The 16,899-nt window shown below is 40.1% G+C and overlaps 1 protein-coding gene across 1 annotated transcript in view; it reads right to left on the bottom strand.

Moving 5' to 3' along the window:
* ADCYAP1R1 (ADCYAP receptor type I) overlaps positions 1–16,899 on the bottom strand; it is a 148,374-nt gene that overhangs the window by 76,985 nt on the left and 54,490 nt on the right. The window contains exon 3 of the mRNA XM_058817877.1: positions 9,342–9,447. Coding sequence (XP_058673860.1) covers positions 9,342–9,447 — 106 coding nt within the window. The remainder of the gene's footprint in view (positions 1–9,341; positions 9,448–16,899) is intronic.

Consider the following 16,899-nt stretch of genomic DNA (forward strand, 5'->3'; position numbering starts at 1 on the left):
TTAAAAATTCGATGAGTGCATGTTATCACAGCTTCCAGCTGCTCATGACTACAGACAGCAACAGATTAAGCCATCACTCATTAATTGGGTAAGTTTTATTGCTGCTCATCATTAATCTTCTCACTGCAGTGGCCTGGTAGGACATGACTGCAATTACATGTGCTGCTCACAATTGCTTGGGACAACGTGAATTAGAAGAGTACCCACGTCCCAGAAGTAAAATCAGTTGCAAATGCATCTAAAATCAAGGAATTATGGAATGGTTTGGGTTGGAAGGGACCTTAAAGATCACCTCATTCCACCCCGCCATGGGCAGGGACACTTTACATTAGACCAGGCTGCATCTACTATGCTGTGTGTTTGAAAATGTTCATTAAAAACCCCAAACCAACCAAGCAAAAATAAAAAAAAAAACCCTACAAATTAAAAACCCCACTGAAAGTAAGCAATTGATGGGAAAAACACTCAGGCTTTATTAATCTCTGCATAAACTGGAAAGAGACTGCTCCCTTTGCTCTAGATCATCGTGTACACCATGAACTAGATGGTCAGAGTGGTCTTCTTGATAATATTTAAGTCTGGACTAAATAAAAGAGAGGATTTAATAAACTGGATGTCACCATAGAAACAAGGAACTCACAGGTGGAACTGTGTAAAGAATGCATATTTTATTTTTAAGCACACCATGCACAAAAATCCCATTCTGTTCAATTAAGTGAGAGTTTTTCCTTCATCTTGTCTGACATGAAAACAAAGAGCCAGACAGGCAGAGAGGAAATTTCATTTTTAGCGTTTTCTCTTGAATTTTATCATTTCTTTACTTCTTATCCCTAATTCAATTTCAGCACCAATACCTCTGAAACAATGTTCTGTTGAACAGAACAATATGAAATGGCCATATGTTTTCATTTTCCAAATTTGTTAATGGCTGCTATTTTTCAGCCCTTAATTATTTTAACATGTAACCTGAACCTGCATTTTTCAATGACTGAACTGCTCGCAGAGAAATACTTTTATTCAATCTGGTTCCCAGAAACTCATCTTATCCGAGTCATTATCTTACCCAGCTGCCTGGACAAATTCTAATTCACCTTTGATTTTCTTTAAACTCATGTTCCTTGCCTATTACAGTAGGACTTCCTGGCAATTCTGGAGATGACAAAAGTAATGGTTTTGAAAGAACCAGGTGGGAATTATCACAATGAATACATCATTGGAAGGGAACAGTAGCTCATACATGTGTTTCACAGCTAATAGTGTTTTTAGAGATGTAAGTATTAAATTCCAGTACTTTTCTTTCCCTTTTTTTTTTTTTTTTTTTTCTGAATGGAAGCCCAGCAAATGCTGAGAAGGTGACTAAACTCAGATTTATCAGCAGGGCATGCAAAGGTGGCAGTCCTTGTTTAAACCACCAAAGCTTGTTCCTGCTGCCGGAGGAGATGATAAAAATTTCTGCCCCATTACAGCAATTTTTACATCTTTTTACTCTGAGTCATCTTCCCTGACCATCCCCAGGCTGATGATCACCTGGCCTCAGCTTCAACCAGGTTAGGGAATCCATAGGGCTCAACTCATCCTGTTCTTGAATCAGAAGAGAGAAAAAGGCCATTACGGAAAACAATTTATCCCCAAATGAAAGAAACCCAGAGCTGGAAAGGAACAGCTCCAAGGAAGGAGCTCTAAAGGGTTCAGACTTTGTTTAGGTCAGAGATTTGAGGTGTTATTCATTAAAATCCAGAGAAACAAATACAGGAACCCAGAGCTGGAAAGGAACAGCTCCAAGGAAGGACACACAGCTCTACAGGGTTCAGACTTCTTTTAGGTCAGAGAATAGACGTGCTAAAATCCAGAGAGACAAATTCTGTCCCTGAAGACAAAGCAGTGAAAAAGAACTTGTAAGGTTTGAGATTCTTATGGCAGAGACTGAGGTCACCACATCCATCCTGTGTGCTGTGGGGGACCCATGGCAGAGCTGTGCCCAGGTGGTGCAGGACGCGCCTGTGGCCCTGCAAACTCCACCTCTTTGCCATGGCTTGGTTTATCCATGATAGCACACAGCTCTGAAGACAAGGGGGCACAATATTAAGGAATGATTTTCTTGAAAATGAAACCCACATGATGAAGGAGACTTTGCTTCCTTTTGCCAAGGTCGGGATTAAATCGTGAGAAGGTATTTCATGTTGGGACTCAGATGTTCGACATCACTCTACAGCAGAGTTCTACAGCACTTCAGTCCAACAAACTAAAAATAGAGCCCCATCTCTCTCTCTAAAGGCCTTTGAAGGATAAACTTCAAATAATAAATGAATTGGATAAATAATATCCAATTAAGGAATGACACCTCCATTATTTTTACTTTTGATCTAACAACCATCCACCCATGCCCGCAATGTGGACTTTTTTATCCAATTACACAAAACCACCCAAACCCATGGAGGACAAGGTGAAGAAGAAGGACCAGCCTCTGCCCTAAAACCTCCATCTTGCCTTATCTATATTAATATTTTCTAAATATAAACCCCAAGTTTTCTAATTTTCTAAATTTAAACCCCAAGTTTTCTAATTTTCTAAATTTAAACCCTAAGTTTCCCACCCTGTGGTATCACACACTTCTATCCAAACTCCACACCCACAATCCCAGTTCTGTCATTCCATTTTGGAAGCTTCTCCAGGGCCTCAGGTCAATGCAGTGTTCTCTTGGGGCTCAGTGCCTGGCAGCACAGAAATCTGAAATTCTCAGCAACCAGGGCTCCAACGACACAATTCCAGCCACACTGTGATCCCTGACTGAGGATGGTCCAGAGATTCCCAGTCTAGTGGCAATCCAGCTGGGCCTGGAAGAAAAAGCTGTATTTCTCTATTTCTCCTCCCAGCACCATGAGAGTTACAAAGGAATATCCCTGCTCATCTGCCATTAATATAATGTCTAGGGTGCAGTGTGGATGGTATTTGAATCCCTCTTTCCAAGAATTCTCCACCAGAAAAACTATTTTTGTACCGTTGGTCTCCCCAGGAAGAGCATCTAGGTAAATACAGCCTGTCTGTGTATTAAAGAGGGAAGAGAAAGAAACATCCTGGAGGCTTTTCCAAGCAATCTGGTGGTTCATCCACTTGAGGTTCGTCCTGTCTGCACCCATATCTAGCAAAAAACCCTTTCCTTGAATTATTCCAGGGCAGTTTGACTGTGACACCTTTCTTTCCCCTTGCTCAGCTGATCCTGAACTTTCCCAATGGCAATGCCCTTCCAGGCTTTCAGCCTCACTGATGTGACTGAATTCACAGTAGGTTGGCATCAGCCATTTCAGCTTCAGCTGCTCCATTTGAGGAAAAGATTCTTTATGGAGCCAGCACCTTGGTTTGTGCCTGGAAAATGAAGATTTTGGTCATCATCACCAACAGAATGCACTCAACCCAACTTCAGACCTCCACAATGATTGTGTTAATGGGCAGAGCAGAAAAATGGGCATTTATCATACAACCTTCCCAGCAGAAGGTGGATGCAAAAACAGGACAAGTGTAAATTCTGTAAGTATTTGTGTCAGGGAGTTCCAAGTTCTGATTTTGACCTCTTGACTATAAATGCAGTTCCAGTATCTAGCACTGATAAAGATCTCTCTACTTCATAAACCCACTTTGAGGTGACATGAATTTATCCACTCTATTAAGTGAACAATTTTACAGAGTTCTAGAATGGTTTGGGTTGGAAGGGACCTTAAAATTCATCCAGTTCCCACCCCCTGTCATGGGGACACCTTCCACTATCCCAAATTGCTCCAAGCCCCATCCAAACCCGGCCTTGGACACTTCCAGGGATCCAGGGGCAGCCACAGCTTCTCTGGGCACCTGTGCCGGGGCCTCACCACCCTTACAGGGAAGAATTTCCACCCAATATTTAATCTAAATCTCCCATTTTTCACTTTAAACCATTCCCTCTTTCCCAAAAACATCTAAAAAGCATGATGATAAAGTCAGAGAAATTCAGCAAAGAGTTAAAGAATGAATCAGTGCTTGGAACACAGAGATAAGTGAAGCACTTTTCCTTGCATTTGCCTGAGAAAAAGCAAAGTTTGATCACAGCTTGGGCCCCAAAGGGTGCACAGGAGACTTGTTCAGACAAGGACTCTACAGAATGGATACCAGAAATAAGCACAGACCCCGTGTCTGTCATCACATGCCCCTGGCTTCTCCCTTGAAATTCCTCCTTGTTCCTACCAGCTCTAATATGATTTTAGTAGAAGACATTTTTTGCAGTGTCACATGGATAAATCCATCAGTGCCCAAAAAAAGCATCTTTGACCAAGGAGAGATGTATCCATAGAGATCAAAGCTATCTAGGTCTGTATTCTACTTTAAAAGGAGCCACAGAGAAAACGTTCAGGTTGTGGAGACATTTTCTTATCTATGCCCTTCCAGCTCTAGGAATTCATCAGCTTGGATTCCATCTTAGTCCTGTTGTTTTTGGGCACAGCTGCTTCAGTGAGGGAGACACAGTGAAGTAATGTCTTCCCAGTGGTGCCAGGGGAAATAACAGCAGATAATTCAAAGGCTCTCAGAGAACAGGAGGCTGATGAGACACTCAATAAAAAATGTGAAACTGAAAAAAAAACAAAAAAAACCTGCTCCATCATCTTTGTGCGATGGAAACATAATTCAAAACCTCTCCTTGCATCACCACACTGCCTCCTAATTACCAGCTCCTACCCCCTGGTGCCCTTACCAGTTTCTTTCCTGTTGATTTACAGGGTAACTTTTAACAAGAACTCAATGTGATTCCTTGCAGGAACCATCACATCCCCTCAAATCCTTTTTTCCTTTCAATTCCTTGACATGCCTAGGAATGTTGCTTCCTCTCAAGATTTTTCAGAGGAAGGACAGGAGAAATGGGACAGGAAAACAAGAGATGATGGAGTTCTGAAGGTAAAGATTGATTTGACAGTGAGTCATGAACCCATAATCACCGAGGAGGCCTCATCACTTCCATTCAAATTCGTGTGCTGAGCTCACTTTTTTCTCCTTGGCTCATTCCAGGTTAGTGCATTTCAGGCACTTTGAACACTAAATTTTAAATCTGCAAATCACTCAAGGAACTCTCCCACCATTTGAGAGGGAGCCACACTCAAGGGACAAGTTTGCAATATTTGGTTCCATGTCGTGCACCACATAATCACCGAGGAGGCCTCATCACTTCTATTGAAATTCTTGTGCTGAATTCACTTTTTTTTACCTTGGCTCTTTCCAGGTTAGAGTATTTTAAGAACTTGGAACACTAAATTTTAAACACAAATCTGCAAATCACTCAAGGAATTTTCCCACCACACTCAAGGGACAAGTCTGGAATATTTGGTTCCAACAGTGGAAAACAAGACAGGGAACAGCTGGGAAAAAGTATTTCATGGCCAATCTATGGTTCTCCATTTCATCAGCAGGGTTCTTTCCATCACAATTCATTGAGATGGAAAGAATTCCATCCGAAATCCCATTGAGATTTTTGGGGTAATGCAGACCTCCAGCATGACCTAGTCAATACAACAAAGACAGAAGCTAAAGGTGAGTTGTGTGATCAAATGCAGACACTGAAATGTGATTATTTAGAGCTCATATGGTCACCTTTTATTCCATGTCTCCAGAAAGAAAAAATAGACATCATCTAATCTATGTTGAGGATGAAATAAATGATTTCTCAGGCTCTGCTTGGTAGACATCCAGAGCTACAAACTGAGGAAGGTGACTTGCCCATTGGTAGTGCAGATGCAATTGAAGGTATCAACATCTATTTAGATAAATCCCCTGCTAAATGCACCTAACCCAGGAAACTGTCGCTAACATCTGAGTAACTCCTGTGTCTGTCTTTCCTAGCCCCAGGGCTGGGAACAGGTCAGAAGAGTCTGGATGGGAGAAATAGAAATTAAAAAAAAAAGGGATGCATGTGGATCAGCAGTGAGATTTATCAGTTCTGATCTGGCAGAAAATACCTGGAGGGCTGGTGAGAGCTAGAAGAGGGTCCAGCACAAACTGGGGAGCTCCACAGTAGGGATGAAATCTCAAACAAAGGAAATTGGAAACAATGATGTAAGAAATAGCCTGGCACCACTGCCTGGGGAAGTTGAGTATGAAGTAATCACTGCTCTCCTTCCTCTCTTGTCTGCCTTTGGCTTTCATTACTCCCCTTTATCAGTTTAATTCCTCCTCCAGAGCAAGGGAGTCAGATTCTGGGTCCTGCTGAGATTTCATTTCCTTCAAATTCTCTTTTCCATTCAGGCTGTTAGCGATGACTGAACAGGAATGGACACACAGGGTCAGCACATGCCCCCTATTTCTTCTCATATAAAGTTTCCTGAAGAATTTAAAGCATTTAAGAGGAAAAATCCATCATAAAACTAATGAAAAAAAATAAACCAAACAGAAAATCTCAAGGCAATCATCGCCTCTGAAGCATTAAAGGCATGGCCCAGCAGCAGAAGGAGAGAAAACTGCTGTGAAGAATAAAGAAATAATGAGCAGAACATCTGGGCATGAGAGGTGGAGTGGGAGAGAAAGGAGGAAACATCAGAAACCCCATTTGGTCGATGTTTGTGTTCACTGAACAGAGCAAGGGCGTAAAGCAAAGGCAGCAGGGCTGAATTCCTGCAAAATGGAGGAACCAGGAGTTGCTGTTCCTCTCTTGCCACCCAAGATGGGGCTTCTCATACCAGCACAGAAAACAAGGTCCTTAAAGAGCAGAGATTTTACCATTGTGCACCATGTGGGAACCTTGGAGAAGGATTCACGAACCCTAATATTTTATAATATTATTCTAGATACTGCAGAAATACAGAATATAGAGACTGTTCATGTCCCAGACCCACTTTCTGTACCTGACCCTTTTTGTGTCACCTGCCATAAATGATGAATTTTTCTTTTAAGTCCCAGTAACTTGATCATGTTCACAACCCCCTACAGACTTCCTAAAAGTTCATGATCCCATTTCAGACCTTGCAGCCCCACTGAGGAGAAATAAATTCTCAAAAAATTTATATATTGAATTATTCAATTGGAATTTTCAGGCAGGAATAGTCAAAGAGGTAATTGTGTGTTTCTCCTTTGAATTAGCAGAATTTTGCTCACCAGTCAGGAGGGATTTCTCCCTTCTTTCAGCTATTTCTGACAAGCAAGGGAGTTATTCCCTGTCTTTATCTTTCTTTGAGAGAAACAAGCTGATAACATTTCTCCACTGTCATCATTCAGTCTTAGTGCTGAATATAAAAAAATTATATGGAGAAATTTTCATTTTTCACAAATAAAAAATAATTTGTGTGCAGCAGGAGAAATTCAAGAGGAATCGACACCCTGCACTGATGACTGCTTAATTTCTGGGGAATTACTTCATCTTCAGGGGGTTTTGTGGTGAAACATCTACAAATTCAACCAGTAAGGAGGTGGTAGGATTTTGTTGATATTTTTTAACTTAGGAGATCAAGCTTTGTTGAGAATGAGGGTGGCAGGATCTGGCTTGAAATAAGCATCATGAAATAAAGAAAGATGAGTCTGGAGGTCAGGATTTAGAGTGAAATGCTGCAGTCCCAGAGGTGAAATGAAATAAACTTAAAACAAGTCTACAAAAAAATCTAAAAATAAAAAAAAATAATTAATATGCAGAGAAAAAGGCCAGCAAGCAGGATGCATGGAAGGAAAGGGTTTTCAAACAAGAAATACATCAGAATCCTTCACTGGAAAATTAATCTCTTAGAGGGGATATGGGTTTTTTTTTTTTTTTTTTTTTTTTTTACTCTAAGCCACGTCAGCTGTGGAAGTCATTGCCACAGGATGTGGGGAACAACTCAAAGATGCTCAATGAGCCTGGGAAAATCCTCGCCGTGATTCAGCCTGCAGACACCGGGGGAGCAGAACGGGGAGCAGCTGGGCTCTGCCCAGAGCGAGAGCCTGAGAGGATCCAGTCCCTTCCTGCCTGAGTGGGTGATACAATTCCATCACACCGAGATGAAGAAGCCTTTTCCAGTGGCTCTGGGCTTCCTCCATCTCTGAGCTGTGTGCTTTCCATTGGGAACAGGCAGGAGGAGGAGTTCAGTGTGAACAGTGCCCAGCTGTCAGGGTTATTCTGGATTCGGGTGATAAAGGAATAAAAGCTGGCTGGTGAAACGGTCTCCTCTCACCTGGGGAGTTCTATGAGTTCCTGAATCCAAACAATAAGGAATAGGTCTCATGATCAGCTTCTGGCACCATTCTGGGGGTAAGAGGCAGGAAAAAGGCCTTTTTCCCTTTTTTTCCCCTTTTTTCCCCTTTTTTCCCCTTTTTCCCCTTTTTTCCCCTTTTTCCCCTTTTTTCCTTGGCTCATGCCACTTCTGGAGCAGGGAAAAATTGGGAAGCTTTCCTGTAAAGCACAAAGAGGGTCTCAAAACCACATCCCTGGGGATGGAATGGACTGCCTGAGGTCCACTGAGCTTTCCTCACTTCCACCACACCCCACAGTGACTCTGCCCAGAGCTGGGCAGCAGGACAGAAATAAATTAATGCATGAGATAAATAGCAGGACCCTGATGGAAACCCTCCTCTCTGATGGAAACGCTCCAAGCACCTAAAATTCCTGAATTTTATGGTCAGCTTTAGAGGGCAGTGATAACACAGACACCTCCTGTGCTTCTGCACTGAAATGTGCTGCAAGGAAAAGGGGAGACAGATCTCCCCCCTTTTATCACACACAACGTGTTCTATCAGCTTTTCTCTGTGGTTTTATCAATTCCAGTCACAGCAGAGGCAGCTTGGACAGGACTCAGTGAATGGACCCTGATTTCCAATTAGTTTCTTTGTCATTCTTTGCCCTTCTCTCCTCGGTGCTGGCCGCAGTTCCAGCCAGAAGGAAATGGGACAGGATATTAAACCATAAATTTCTTTGCTCGCTGCCTCAGTTTCTCATCTCAGCAAAAGCACGAGTACCCTTCATCAAGATTACAGACACCACAAGGATAATCCCTGCCAAGGGCCTCAGAGCACGGGAGAGATACCCAGATTATTGCTGTGATGAGCTGCGTCACATCCTGTCCCCAAAGCTGCTGTCACCCAGGCAAAAATCATCCAGCAATCCTTTCTTTTTAATTTTTTAATTATTATTTTTACAGACATATTATAACCTTAAGTAAAGAAACAAATTCCTGACCTCTGATAACAACCAGGAACGGTTCTTATGCAACCCCATTGATTGAATTTTTGTTTTTTAGTTTCCCCAAGCTCGTTCAGCAGCACTGATGCTCCTCTCACCATGAAACCCCTCTCACCCTCCAGGCATCCCAGGAAATGGTGAAAATCCCTTTAAATGGTCAGCTCAAGGTGCAGGGGCTGAGACTCACCTGGAGAGGAATCATTGAGAGGGTTCAGGGCCGTCGCCCTCCGGATCTTCTCCAGACAAGTCTCTTGCTCCTTTTTGATGATGCAGTTGGAATGGGTTGCTGCAACCTGAAATATGGGGGAAAATGAGGAAAAAAAAAAAAAAAAAGCAGTTACAAAAATAAAATAGTTCATGAGGTGATCAGTAAGTTTTAAGAACCCATTGCAAGAAAAAAGAAAGAAAAAAAACCAAAAATATCATTTAAAGTTGAGAAAAAAGTGTAACAAGCCTCATTTTCTTTCCCTTTTTTCTTTACTTTTACTCCTTTTTTCTCCTAGCATGTCTAAGGACTAATTAAGTAATTAAAACTTGCATAAATTATTTGGGGGTTTTATATTTTATTATTATCCCTGTCAAAATGTGATTTCTAACAGGTTTGTTTTATTTTATTGAATTACTTCTTCACATATATCTGAACAAGGGTATCTCTAAATACAAAAAGAATTTAAAGAAGAATTAGGAATAAAATTCTTCTTGGTTTAAAGAAGAATTAGGAATACATTTCTTCTTGGTTTGATCTTCCACCAGTTTCTTATGAGTCTTTGCACAATTCATTAAAATCTCTCTGGAATCTAAACCAAATTAAAAGCTGTTTCTCTTATTCTGTCACCCTGTTCATTCCTCAGTGTTGCTTTTATTTATTTCCAGAGAATTCAAGGCAAATTCTTTTGTCAAAAACAATACAATGTCAAATAAATCAGGCTGACTTGATCCAAATATTTTCTTTCTTTTTTTCTGTTTTCTATCTTTAACTCTCTAATACAGCCAAATACAAGAAAAAAGTAAAGGGGGAAAAAGAAGGGAATAAAAAAATTATGAGAGGAACATTGCAGCCAACACAATCCAGGCAATCCCAAAGCAGCAACAAAATAAGGATGTGACTCATTTCTGGAAATCAATACAGGATTTCATTCCTATAGCAGACAGTGGCCAAGGAATATCAATTAAAGGAGAATAAAACCTCAGATTTCATGAGATCACTGTATAGGGGCATGGCTGAGGTTCAAATCCAGTGAAAATCAGTGCCCTGGCTGAAGATGACTTGTTGGATTATTCCCTTTTCCGACCCAAAGCTGGGGAAATTGAGAGGTTTTTTAAAAACTTTTATTCCATTTTCAGTGTCATGTGAAGGGTGATACAATACACGTTATAATTCACATCATTGCAATTAGAATTACAACTTCCAAATTAATATAGTTTTAAAAATATTTTTACCATAAATACATTCCCACAAAAATTACTAATGCTTCACAACAAAAACAACTTTCTAATTATAAACAAAGACTAATAAAATTCTTAGACTTTCAACTTTTCCAACTGTCATCTCAACAAATTATAATGAAGAGCTGATAATTTCAGCTCTTACTTACAAAACTCCAATAATAATTCAACCAAAACCAAAACAATAACTATTACTATTACTATTACATTACCAATAAATATAAATAAACAAGGTATATACCAAAAAATACCTTTTAAGTGCTTTAAGCCAATACCTGATGTCCTTCAGATAAAATGTACTAGCAATGAACAACCAAAGCAAATGTACATTCTAACACACCTTAGTGAAACAATTCATATTACAAGTGTACTAAATACAAAAACAAACATCTCTATGATTTCTCAATTAAAATTTAGTAACACACATAAATATTCTCACAAAAATTTAAAAAATCTACCTTATATCTATGAAATAAATTCATAATTACTGTTGTAAATCCCTCAAAAAATCCTCAACAACCATCCATCCCTTCTTAATACTATTACATTACCAAAAAATATAAATAAAGAAGTTATATACCAAAAAATAGCTTTTAAAAACTTTAACCCATCACCTAATGTCCTTTAGATAAAACATATCAGCAATGAACAATCAAAGCTAACAGACATTCTAACACACATGAGTAAAACAATTCATATTACAAGTCTTCTAAAAACAAAAACAAACATCACAAAAACAAAAATCACTATGATTTCTCATACATTTTAATCAAACAATTGAAATTTAGTGACACACATAAATAGTCTCACAAAAATTAAAAAAAATTACCTTATATCTATGAAATAAATTCATAATTACATGTTATAAATCTCCCAAAAAACCCCAATAAGCATCCATCCCTTCATAATACAAAAACCCATCACAATATTAAAGAAATGTATTATCCCAATAGAAAACAAAAATAAAAGTGAATTTTTAATAAAAAGCTATAATAACTGTGGTTCACTGGAGCACTTCTGTTATTTTATTTCTCATCCCATTTCCTTCACTCTTGACAATGGAAAAGCACAGAGGAAGTTTTGTGGGATCTGCTTCCCCTTATTTGATAAGCAGGAACAAGCAAACAGGGATAAAAATCCCCAAATTTAATCCACTTTTGGTTCCTTTGGAGCTCCATTTGCACAGTTCAGCTTTCCTTCCCTCACACCCCAGGGAATGGGGTGAACAGTTTGGATCAGGGATGCAGCACCCAACACAACCTGAGAGCAAATCCCAAGGCAGGTGAAATCCTTCCAGCAGCTGAGGGGGATTAAAAAAAATAAGGAAGAGAAATTTCTGCACAGGCAGATAGTGACAGGACAAGAGGAATGGATTTAAAATAAAAAAGGGGAGATTCAGCGTTGGAACCCAGGACATCCCTCTGGCTGCCCTGGAGGACTCCAGACCCTGGCAGGGGCTCAGAGCCCTTGGCACAGAGTCACAAACACCTGTGCCTTTGATTTTAACCCATGGGAACAATTCCCAACTTTGTGTGAGGAGTTACAAGCCACAAGGGTTTGAGTAGAATGTTAGTGAATTTGTCACAGGGTGAAAAAGTAGAATTTTGGGGATTTAGAATGGGGGTTCAGGAGGCAAGATGGAGGGATCTGGGTGTGTCCTGTCCTTCCTCCTCTTTCTTCTTGGCCTCCATCTTCTGCTGTGATGGTGACACTTCTGGGTGGGTTTAGAGTAGAGACAGACTGTCTAACATAGGTGATAGCTATTGGAAAATTATTGTAAATAGAGTACATGTAGGTTTTAGTATAAAAAGCCAACACCACCCCAAGAATGGTCAGTGTGCTACAAACTGACCTGCTGGACAGATCTCAGCAGGTCAGAGAAAGAATGGAATGGATAAGAGAAAATAAACAGCCTTGAAAGGCAGAGCTGAGGAATCTCGACTTCTTCTTTGGTCTCGCAGCTGGGAAAAAGAGACTTTCTAACACCTCAGGGTCATCTCAACACCAGAGACCTCGGCAAATCAGATCAATATTTAGGAAGGAATTGTTCCCTGTGAGGTTGGGCAGTCACTGGCAGAGGGTGACCATAGAAGCTGTGGATGTGCCATCCCTGGAAGTGTCCAAGGCCAGGTTGGACAGAGTTTGGAGCACCCTGGGATAGTGTAATGTGTCCCTGCCCATGGAAGGAGATGGAATGAGATTTATCTGTAAGGTCCTTTCTAACCCACACCATTCAGTGGCTCTGTAACAATCCAGTTTGGTGGTGCTTGTGTTGTGCTTTTGTTTGTGTAGTGATGCTCTGAACCATCTGCACACTTTTTTTTTTGGTGTAAATGTTAAAAGCCACCACTGCTATTTCAAGGACAGAGAGGGTTTCCTGATGAACTCTCCTGGAAATCTTTCCTCACCATTTGCAGGAACTAATAATGCTGCACAGTTTCATCATCTCCAAGACCCCAGTAATAAATTTCAGCTATTTTCCCCCGGGGGACACACCAGACACAACCATATTAGATTTGTTTGTCTTCAAAACAAACACAATTCTGTTTTAAGGGCTCCTAGGTGCCTGGAAAAGATAAATTGTCACAGATCTCCAGGATCTCCCAAGAACATAAGGGATTTTGCTACATCATCCCCTAAGCATCCCCAAAGACAGAGAAAATTGCATTAGCTGACATTCAAGTTCTTAGAATATATTTTTAAAAAGATAAAAGGGAAATAACAAGAAAACCAGAGTTGTGCTGTTAGTGCAGGTTCACCCTCCACAGTTGCCCAGGTCTGAGAGGAGTGTCCAGGGGTCGACTCAAAACACAAATGTGGCAGTTTCTATGCATTTCACCAGTACAGATTAGAAAAGCTGTCATTTAGTAAAAATATTGCCCTAATAATAATTATAATAATAATGATTCTGCATTGTCTATGCAAGCAGGATGTGACTAAACAAAAGGAAATATTTCTTCACACACTTCCTGCTAACTTGCAGAACTCTTCAGCTTGAAATTGTGGACATTCAATGCCACACATGGATGCATATATTTATCCAAAGTCCATCAAAGGATGGAGGCTAGAGACACCAGAACAGGTTATTCCAGGTTGTTCCAGCTGCCCCTGGATCCCTGGGAGTGCCCAAGGCCAGGCTGGACAGGGCTTGGAGCACCCTGGGATGGTGGAAGGTGTCCCTGCCACAACAGGGGTTGAACAGGATGAGCTTCAATGTCCCTTCCAACCCAAACCATTCTATGGTTCCACTCTAGAATATTAAGAAACCCACCATGCCCCAGTTTTCAGAGACTTTTGATAAGAAAATTTTGATTCAATCTACACTGTGATTTATCCTTACTTTTCTTTTGTTATCCTCTTTGCCAGAGGTGTATCAAAGCCAGGGCATGATTGATTGTAAAGAAAGCCAAAGGTTAAAAGCTCAGACTTTACTGTTCTCCTTGCAGACTGGCACACCTATTCAGAGGTCTCTGACTAAACTGAATGATTAAATTTGGCCAAATGATTAAATTTAGTCAACTGTATCCCAGTAAGTCTGGCTTAGGAGGCTCAGGTGTGGACAGAAAGAGCCACGTGGTTCTCCTGTCCCTGCAGCTTTCCTCCAGCTTTCACTGTTGCCACAATATTCTGATGTGACTTCCCATCAGCATTTTTGTGCCATTTCATAGCACTTTATCAACAGATTTAAAAAAATTAATTTTGGGGAACATGGAAACCGAAACAGAAAGCAAAGGAGGAAACATCAATCTCAGTGTCAGAGGAGAGAACAGGAGCTGCCTGCCATCCCTGCTAACAAGCAATTCCGTATCTGGGAAAATCAAAAGCGCTTGAATTGTTCATAACAAAAGGAATTATTATTGCTGCTTTAATTGAAGGGATGGGACCACAAAAACCTGATTTATTACTCAGATAGACATCAGTCTCAGAGGCTGTGAGATTTTAGAGGAGCAGGCAGTCAGCTGTAGCTCAAACTAGTCACAAGTTCTTTGTTACAAGACAATATATAACTTTATAACCCAATGGACAGTTGCCACAAAGTTTATTTTGCTTTTCTAACCCATCACCTTGACTTAATTTTACTGCATTACAAATACTTTTATCCAATGAACTTCTATCACACTTATATGAGCTTTTTTACAACTTCTGAACTCAGCTTACTCTGTACAACCACATTACTACATTATAAATCCTTCACCATCTTATCAATACAGTTTTTACTTGCTTAAGGCATATTCCTACTTACAACTATAGAAACATAAGTTTATGATTTTCCTGCTTATATCTGTGTATTGTATTTTTACATTAATCCAAGCTTCTCCCAAGGCTGCAAATCAAACCCTCCTGTGTCTGTGAAAGCTTCTGTTTTTCCACTTCCCACAAAAAAGGTCTGTCTGTTGAATGTTATCACATTGTTTGTCTGTTGAATGTTGCCTGTTTTGATGTTATCACATTTTCCTGAAAGGATCCGGGGGTTTGATGCTTCTCCATTGACCATGGAGCGGCAGAGCCTTTAATTTGCCAAGTCAGGCTTCGACAAGTGAAGGCAGAGCCCGATTCCAATGGCAAGCCTGAATCCAGTCCTTGTGATCCCATTTCTTCTGCCTCGAGGACATTTGCAATTTCCTGTGCTCAGCAGAGACAGCCTGGTCTCAGTTTCCCAGAAGAGATCAGTGATATGTGCAGTTAAAGAGTGTTTTGACACATAGTAGGAAAAATCAAGAATCCGAGTCGATAGCGCATGAAATTTGCAGGTCTTTGAAAAATTTATTACTCTCAATGAAGTGAAAGATTCTGACTCACATCAGTTTAGAGAATGTGTACATTCATTTAGATACAGAGACAGTAAAATTCAGTATCTGTTTGGTTCTGAGAGAGCACAAGAAGCTGGCAGGACATGCAGAGGTTCAACAAATTCAGAGCTTTCATTTCCCTTACGTGGTTTTTATTAAGGTGGCGACCACAAATATAAACTGGTATGTGCTTTGTGCAAATTCCAGTACTTAATTCTTTGCTGTTCCCATGAACTTATGGTAAAATTAATAACAATCATGTTATGATACAACTTAGGTACTTAGAATAAATTTGGTAGAGATAATTATATTTTTCATATATATTTATGTATTATAAATTTGGTCTATATAATTTTATATACACATCAACCATGCAGAACAGTCCAGCCAAGAAAACCTGAACTGTCTGACTACATTTAGTTATTCACAAAACACCATTTTGCTAATTTTGCTCATTTGACCTGATGGTCTCAGGTCAAATGCAGTGTTCTTTTGAGGATCAAAGTCTGTCATCACAGAAAGTCTGAAATTCTCAGCAACCAGGTCTCTGGCTACATTCAGTTATTCACAAAACACCATTTTGCTCATTTTGTTCTCAGTAAGAATATCCACAATTGCTATAAATCTTGATTTCTCTACATGAGTTTACTCAGAAGTGAGATGTCCCCAGCACTCCTGAGAACCTCCAGGATAAGAAAATTTGCTTTGAAGTCCTTGTAATGATGTGATGGTGAAATGGGAATTCACTTGGCATTTCTATAAAGGCCAGATCAAATATGGCAATTCAGTACCACTAACTGTTCTTTCCATTTCTGCATTTTTGTGTTAAGTCTTTAAAGTCCTCATTTTTTTTTAGGTTTTTTTTTTTTTTTTTTTTAAAGTAAATGGGAACATTTCTACTCCATTCAGGATATGCCATATCAGGCACTGTGACAATGAGAGGGGTAATGAGGGGACAGATAAGAATCAAGAACAACAACAACAGCAAATCTTCATTAAATCCTCCATGGCCATGGTTTTACATCAACACAAAGAGGAATTAGAGTGTGATTCAACTTTTGCCTAAGTGTTGTTCCTAAAATAATGCAAGAGAGGAGTTGAATCCACAAGGTAGATGAGATCACTCACTTCAAGCTGAATTACACACATTTTACTAATTCTATTATGACTTCCAGTATTGAAAAGTTAGCTTCAAAAATGATAAATTGTTCTGTGAGCGTTGCCAAAAGAGGCTCACTTTGTCATGGAAACACCACTGCTGAGTCCCTGTTCCCACCAAGCAATGATTCAAGTGGTCACACCAGGGCCAAGACTTGCAAAAGGCTCTGTTATAAACAGAGGGGTTTGGGAAGGAGCTCTGACTATCTGGACGTTGTTCCAGAACTGATTTCCATCATTGCTGGGCTCTACAACACTGGCTTGGCAGCCCAACAAGTTGTTGTCCCCAGAAACGTCTCAGGTTTGCCACTTGATTGCGTTTTTGGCCTTCCTGTGCAAATGTGGGAATCT

Source organism: Ammospiza caudacuta, chromosome 1 (genome assembly GCF_027887145.1).
Source record: "Ammospiza caudacuta isolate bAmmCau1 chromosome 1, bAmmCau1.pri, whole genome shotgun sequence".
NCBI lineage: Eukaryota > Metazoa > Chordata > Aves > Passeriformes > Passerellidae > Ammospiza > Ammospiza caudacuta.